General features: G+C 32.9%; 1 protein-coding gene across 3 annotated transcripts; it reads left to right on the top strand.

Annotated features, from left to right (window-relative positions):
• The first annotated feature begins 208 nt into the window (after positions 1-208).
• LOC133190911 (dehydrogenase/reductase SDR family member 11-like) lies at positions 209-8,050 on the top strand. Of its 3 annotated transcripts, XM_061326596.1 has the most exons (8): positions 209-403; positions 1,222-1,425; positions 1,760-1,854; positions 2,208-2,337; positions 2,825-2,914; positions 2,957-3,046; positions 5,989-6,054; positions 7,794-8,050. In XM_061326596.1, exons 1-8 carry the CDS (start codon positions 272-274, stop codon positions 7,833-7,835), a joined length of 849 nt encoding a protein of 282 aa, XP_061182580.1. In that variant the 5' UTR covers positions 209-271; the 3' UTR covers positions 7,836-8,050. The 3 variants fall into 3 exon arrangements, with proteins under 3 accessions (XP_061182580.1, XP_061182579.1, XP_061182578.1); XM_061326595.1 differs by lacking the exon at positions 2,957-3,046 and having other exon boundaries at positions 211-403; XM_061326594.1 differs by lacking the exon at positions 2,825-2,914 and having other exon boundaries at positions 216-403.
• Positions 8,051-8,293: the final 243 nt, after the last annotated feature.

Here is an 8,293-nt window from a genome sequence, read left to right as displayed (position 1 = left end):
GATCAAAATATGATTTTTCTTTACATTTAATGAAAACCAAAATCTACAACAAATATTGAAAGAATGAAAAAGTATACTTGTTATTACGAATATAGCTCAGGTACAATTGTACAAGGGGAGGACACAGTGATTCTGAAACACCCCCAAATTCAAGGAAATCTTGAATCCGCTCCTGCAAAAATATAGGTCGTCAGAGTCAGCATGGATCAACCTTTAACATAAATACCAGTTCGCCAGTGGTAGATGATAACGTCGGACAGGCCGACAGAATATGGAGCGTTGGGTTGGACGGGTAGCGCTGGTGACCGGGGCTTCGGTTGGGATAGGGGCCGCAATTACAAGAGCTCTTGTTAAGCATGGAATGAAAGTAGTTGGCTGTGCGAGAAACGTCCAACAAATTGAGGTAACTGCATGTGAAGAATAAATCTCTTACATCTAAAGGAGTGTGTCCAAATGTTTTAAAAAAGGTATGTCTCCGATACACATTAGCAATGGCATTTATTATTAGAAACAAAATACTCTTTGAACTGTTGAACTCGTGCTGCAGGCGTAAAACAGGTAACAGGAGCGGATCCATGACTCAAAGTCTCGGGGGGAGGGGGAGTTGTTTAGGCAAGGGGTCTGGGGGCAGAATCGAGGCCCCAGTGTCCAGAGCAAACTTAATAAGCCCCTGGAAGCTCCGAGATTCTAGAGATTTCAACCATGATTTATTTTTGGGGGTGGATTGGGGATGGGGGATCGGAAGCTCCTGGATTCTACAGATTTTGTAAAATTGAAGTCTTGTATAAGTAAGCATGTTTACTATTTCTTATCGTCATGATGAACAGCTATAGTTCATATTAAGGTCTGTGGAATCAAAGCCTTGGAGTCAGACCCCAAGAAAGCTCGGACTGTCTTTTAAGAATAAAGAAAGATATACCCTTTTATCAAATAACTGATTTCTTTTCAAAGAAGGAACCATGCATGATTTATCTTAGGTTTAAACATGGGGGGGGGGGGGCATACCCTCTAAATCCGTCAGTCACTGTATATAGACAGGGAGTAAATGCAACCATTGAAACTTGACAACATTATATAAGAATAAAGCAGGGAGGGAGAATTAACCCAGAGTTTTAAGTTGAGATGAGAAGGTGAAGGGACATCTTTAGCTTAGAGACGAGTGGGGGGTAACAAAAAATGATGCATAGTGAGATGCTTTTTTTTTTTTTTTTTAAATTCCAGGCAATAAAAAACGAGTTGAAATCAGAAAAAGGACAGCTTATTCCAGTGAAATGTGATCTTACGAAAGAGGAGGAGATTCTTTCGATGTTTGGGCGGATCCAGGACGAATTAGGCGGTGTGGATGTTTGTATTAACAACGCTGGATTGGCACATAACTCGCCTCTTCTGTCTGGCAGTACTGCGGACTGGCGGAATATGCTAGATGTAAGATAATTGTCCTAACTGCTATAACTTTTAAGACGCATTGTGGACGAAGAAAATTACGAGATAACGTTAAGTAATTATTAGATATGATTATAAAGTTCTTTTCTTGATCACTAAATTCCACACAGAAATTCTTTAATTTCGTGTGAAAGTTTCAGAGTATGGTTTCTGGCAAATTCAGCCGTGTTTTTTTTTGGGGGGGGGGGGGGGGAGGGGGGTTCGTGTGGGGGAATCATTTTTTATTATTAAGGAAATACGAAGGAAAGATAGTAGTTAACCACCTTTCCTGGTCAGATAATAAATAACACAACATATATACATGTATTCTTAATAGGTGAATGTTTTGGCTCTTTGTATTTGTACCAAAGAAGCTTTTCAACAAATGCAGAAAAATAAAGTAGACGATGGTCATATTTTTCTGATTAATAGGTAAGAATTAATAGTGAAACTTAATGAAGAAATATATATTTGAATAATAACATAATACAATATCTAAGATATTTTGCTTAGATATTATTCTGTTGCAGCCTTTTATTCTATTTCTACTGATTAAAACTTATTTATTCTTCATATGATTGACTTCTTTTCTCTTCGAATGATATTTTAGCGCTGTAAAGCATCGTTACCACGTAATACACAAATCTTGTACACTTCCATAAATAGTTATACCATAATGATATACTGTAGATTTGGCGTTCATGGCTCTTTTTCACTCACGAAAAAGGTATATAATCTCTTTACAAGTGTTCGAATTAATTGGTGGTGTTATGTTTGTTTTGCAGCATGTCTGGACATCGTGTGATTCGAAATCCCGGCGGACATTTTTATTCGGCCACAAAATATGCCGTGTCTGGACTATTAGAAGGAATAAGAAACGAACTCACGCAACTGGAAACCCACATACGTGTTACGGTGAATTTTTTCTCATTTTTTTGTACACATTAGAAGTTATAAGTGTAGAATTTTAATTTCTCATTTGTGCCAACCCCCCCCCCCCCCCCCCCCCCAATTATCACCACCCTCTTCTCTCCCATCAATTCGAGAAATCGGCACTTACGAACATTTCTCTTATTAATAAATATTTCTGTCTTAGCACAGGAATGTAATTAAATGAAATCAATCTAGATCAAAACTTCATCTTGTTGACTAAAATATAAGATTTATAGATCGTAGAAGTGCTTTTATATATATAGTATTAATTGGCCCCAAAGAGGTAAATAGTTTTGTTATGGAATTTTCCGTTCCCTCTCTTCAAACTTTGTTAACAATTTGAAAGGGGGAGGGGTCAATTGTGCTGACAAAAAGTTCCCTATTACTGTACATGTATTTCAATTATTATCTTAACTGAGCATATTTACATGTACCCTTTAACGTGAACTTACAAAATATTCATGTACAGGCTATTAGCCCTGGGATGGTGAAAACGGAGTTTGAAATAAGACGAACAAAAAGTAAAGAAGAAGGGGAGAAAATTTATGCAGAGTATAAGGTACCTAAATAGTGAATGTATTTTTTTTTTTTACCTTAACAGTCTGTGAGTCCCGGTTTAGTAGCCACGGAATTCCAGCAAAGAATGCACAAAAGCGAGGAGAAGGGAAAGGCTATTTGCAGCCACTTCAAGGTCAGCGGAAATCAAAGTATTTTTATTGAAGGTCTCCGAGAGTTAATTAAACTTGATTGAGAAACAAAATTTATATCCTAGGTTTGATTTTGTTTCATTTAATTTTAGTTGACTTTTTCAAATCATTTAGCTATGTAGAATACCGGTACATGTAAGATATGGATAATGAGTACAGTAATCATGTTTTAAACTTTCAAACGAAAATAAGAGACATCAAGGGTATATGCTCCATTCTCATTCTATATATCGCGGGTTCCAATCTAATTAAAATAAGATGTTCCGAACATCTAATTTTAATTAGATTGCGCGGTTCCATCATATTCGTGGTATAATTTTTCTTTTTACAGAAGTTTAAAACTTATTTCTGGAATTCAACTAAGGTATCTGTCAAAATGAATAAAAAAAATATCAAATCAGGGAAAGACATTTGCATTCAACTTTAAGTTTAAAATGTCCGTTATTAACAACAAATACAATGTATATACAGTCATGTGTGTATATATATATATATATATATATATATATATATATATATATATATATATATATATATATATATATATATACTGTATACAGGATTATTTTTTTCGCCATTTCACACTTTCACAATTCTCACAGACACAGTGGTTATGTAAAAGACATTGCTGTCCTCTTTGAAATAACCACTTCTAAATTCGCCCACTGGCGACGAGGGCGAAAGGGGCGAAAATAAACGAACAAAATTTTCTCTGTGAGCAGGAAGATTTCAATTTCTAAACGTTAAGGACATGTTGCAAACAATTTTTTCTTTGGAGGAGACTTAATATCAAGTCACAGTTTTAGAAAAGTGGATAATTCTTTGAATTTTTCTCCTTAGACTTGGAGAATGAAATACCTTCCTTATTTTCCCCCAAAAAGTACACAACTAGAGTAATCATGGTAAAATTGTTTAACCTTCATTCATTTCCCTCTTTTTTTCTTCAAAAATGTTTCTTAAGGAGCACAGAGTGAAGTGATATTACATTTACTCAATAACCTGTTGTATTTTTTGCATAAAAGAAATGACACTTGGAAAATATAAGTTGATAATTCAAAAAATTACAAATATGGACAAATCACATTCGGTAAAGGTTTACAGATGAAAATAAATTTCAGAATATGTTAGTTTGGTGCTAAAAGTGTAATATAAACTTTAAAACAATATACCAAGCCAGGTGAATTTTATGAGGAAAAGCAAAATGGTAAAAATCAGCACATAGCACATAGGCTGATTTTTACCATTTTGTTTTTCCTCATAAAATTCACCTGGCTTGGTATATTGTTTTAAAGTTTATATTACACTTTTGGCACCAAACTAACATATTCTGAAATTTATTTTCATCTGTAAACCTTTATTGAGTGTGATTTGTCCATATTTGTAATTTTATTGAAGTATTAACTAATATTTTCCAAGTGTCATTTCTTTTAATGCAAGAAAATACAACAGGTTATTGAGTAAATGTAATATCAGTTCACTCTGTGCTCCTTTAGAAACATTTTTGAAGAAAAAAAAGGGAAATGAATGAAGATTAAACAATTTTACCATGATTACTCTAGTTGTGTACTTTTTGGGGGAAATAAGGAAGGTATTTCATTCTCCAAGTCTAAGGAGAAAAATTCAAAGAATTATCCACTTTTCTAAAACTGTGACATGATATCAAGTCTCCTCCAAAGAAAAAAAAATGTTTGTATCATCTGTCCTTAAAGAGCTGCGATAATGAATAGAATATGTTTATTCACCAATCAAGGGCCCTCAGGGGGCATATACAATTATTTCAGAATGGTTACATATAAATAACATTAAAGTATATTGTAATATGAAAGAATATGAATCATATCTATCTTGAGGGTATAAATGAAAGATGTACAATACCACGAGTAGGATACTCATGAAAATGCAAGATTTGTAACATAATCACAATAGTCTGAAACTGGATCAAAAATATTGAGTAGGAAGAAAACTGAAGGAAGATAAAGAAATTGACAAATAATTATATGTACCTACTAAATTCAACCTTTTTTAAAGTGATTATAGGTATTTTACATTCTAGTATAAAATACATAGTTACATACCCACATACATATACATAGTCGTACAAACATATGCATACCTACATACATTATTATAATACACATATATACACAAATATACAATTATATTTAACAGTAAATAAGTAATATTAATACTATTGTTTAGTGTAGAAAAGGTAGCTTGAACACAGAGGGTACCAGGGGACGATGCCTCTGCACAGTCAATTTTACTGGCAAACCCGTACCCTAAGTATTCAAGGCACTCAATCATTTCACTTTTGAAGGATATAGGGGGAAAACACAAGTAACATATAAAAACTATGTACTTTACATAGAATGGACCTTAATAAATTTACTAATATTTTATATTCCAGCTTTCAGAATCATTTTACTAGCTTGAATTAGTATTTGCACATCCTCATTGGTCATAAGCCAAGTTAACTTATTATCACTGTCCAAGTTGTGAAAATTCTTACAGGATTTGTTTATTAATTCATACAAGACATTTCTTTCATCTTTAACATGATTACATGAAAGAAGAAAATGTTTTTCGTGTGAGACACCGGTTTATATTTATAAAAATGGTTGTTGTACCCCTTCCCTAAAAACTTTATCATTATTATTTATTTTATTTTTTTTAACAGTTAATTAATATAAGAGATTACTATTACGATTACTTTGACTACTGTACTGTGATCCAATTTTTTCACAATCTTATAGTATACAATAACAACATCTTACTGAAATAAAAAAAAAGCCAAACTTTTTATTGTATAAAATCAGGGATGATTTAATTGCCATCACAAGAAAGCAAGCTATAATATCAGTATAATGTACTGATGTTTTAGTGTTTAGAAGAAAACAAAATCTTGTATAATGTACGAATGTTTTAGTGTTTGGAGGCGGATGACCTAGCGGACGCAGTTTTATATGCACTGAGTGCACCACCACACGTACAAGTAAGTTTTTTATTTTTCTGTAACCGAATACGCTTTAGCACAATATTTTTATTTTCTTCAAGTGATAGACGTAGAAACCACATTCTCTGATAAACAAGAGAGGTAAAGACAGTGAAAGGCCAATAACACCCAATAAAAATACATAATATACTTATTTCTTTATAAATAAATTACACAATATATATTTTCGGAGGGGGGGGGGTTAATTTTTGTTGTTTTCATGGAAAGAAGAGACCCAAGAATTCATATCCTCCACGGATTGTTAAATTTCAAATGTATAATAACTCAATACTTTGTCAACCACGAAATCAAATACCCACGAACACACCTTTTCCCCTCAAACCGCGAAAAATCTTACCCCACGAAAATATGTGATTTTAAAGTATATCTTTTACTAGGAAATAATAATTTCATTCTACAGTATTGAATGTTTTGCATTATCATCTCCCTTAAAAATGTTATAGAAGAAAGTGTATTTTCATTCATGTTTATCTATCCATGAAAATCCAAAGAATTTCGTTGATTTTAGACGGAAATAAGAATGATTTTTTTTTTTACACGCAAAGGAAAGATAATTATTAAAGTAACATATTTATTGCATGATTTTTTTTTATCCATAGAATTAAAAAAAAATCGACTTTTGTACGAATATTACAGTTACCTCGTTTCACATCAATCTTTTCTGGCAGAAAAAAAATAACACAATTCATTTTCATTCGATGTAAAATGGTCCAATACTTCTTTATTCAATTAAGATTAATTAAGCAAAGATAGGCCTTTTGTCCGCTTATAGCCTCTTAGTTTCTCATATACCCTCTATGTAACATAACCTCCTGTGTTACTTTTGTAACCCAATATATGATTCTTGATATAATTTTGTACAAGTACATTTATGTTATTTTTGTAGCCCTACATGTTACCCTTATAAACTTCTATCTTATTCTTTAACCCTCTCAGTCTCTAACTGTGTACTTAAGTAATCCCCCTGGACTTTTGTAATATTGTATGTGTAATCTTCTATATTCTTTGTTACTCTTGTAATCTTCTTTGTTAATCTTGTAAACTTTCATGTTATTACTTTTTGACCCGGATCACCCTGTATGTTACTCTTAAAACCCTCAATATTATTCATATGAATCTCTGTGTAATAGTGGTAAGACCCTCCACGTTATTTTTACAACACTCGATGTTACTCCTATACCACTCTCTGTTACTCATTACATGCGTTGGTACTCAAATAATCCGCTGTTATTCATATATCCCTCAGCGTACTTTTGTAACCATTTGGGCATAATTTGGGCATAATCTTATATTTAACTGTTACATGTATAACACTCCTTTAATAATCTAGAGTACTTCTGTAACCTTCTGTGCATTACACTATATGTAACTGTTATAACACTAGAAATCTCTTGTAATTATCCATGTTACTCTTTTCGCCTTCCTAGTACTGTAATTACCCTCTACGTTACTCTGTAACCCTCTAAATGAATGTTACTCCTATAATTAAGAAATAAGATATCATTTTTAAAGTTTCATTGGGATATGACATGAAGTCGGTCACGTGATCAAATTCCATAACATCCGAAGGGCGCTATAGAATTTGATCACGTGACCGACTTCATGTCATATCCCAATGAAACTCTAAAAATGATATCTTATTTCTTAAATATCGGCATCATGAAAGGGATATACAATATTACAAATGGTATTTATGAAATGCGCTATTTATGTTTTAGATTCATGATATCTTACTGCGACCCACGGAGCAGATGTCCTAACCGTGGGTAGGAAGTCAGGAGACCAATACTTCAAAATGCTACAGAGTATTTTGACTGATGCATTTCTTTTGTTCATGCAATTGTATATCAGCATGCTCTAGATCTGCTGGTTGTGTTGTTAAAGCCATATGTCTATTATCGGTGATTGTATTACGTTAGATGAAGTTACTTATAGACCCAAAAATGTAAAATGAAAAAATTGCTGGATTTTAATGAAAAAAAATTTAAAAAAAAAGATATTTCCATGATCATCGTCGTGTTTTCTCTTTACTTTTGAGGAAGTTCAAGAAATATTGGAGACACTGAAAAAAAAGGCAATGCAAGGTAGTTAAATTGTCCCCACATGTTGACTTGAAATCACAGTGCATATGAGTGAATTAATAAAATGACCAAACACATATTTTTCAACCTGCACGAAAAATACAGGCAATGGGAATAAATTTCTATATCTCAACATA

This window comes from Saccostrea echinata, unplaced genomic scaffold (genome assembly GCF_033153115.1).
Source record: "Saccostrea echinata isolate AGI-Se365-2 ecotype Australia unplaced genomic scaffold, CSIRO_AGI_Sech_v1 ptg000022l, whole genome shotgun sequence".
In the NCBI taxonomy this organism is placed as follows: domain Eukaryota; kingdom Metazoa; phylum Mollusca; class Bivalvia; order Ostreida; family Ostreidae; genus Saccostrea; species Saccostrea echinata.
Note: the sequence above shows the minus strand (reverse complement) of the source record. Positions and strands in the feature narration are given on the sequence as shown.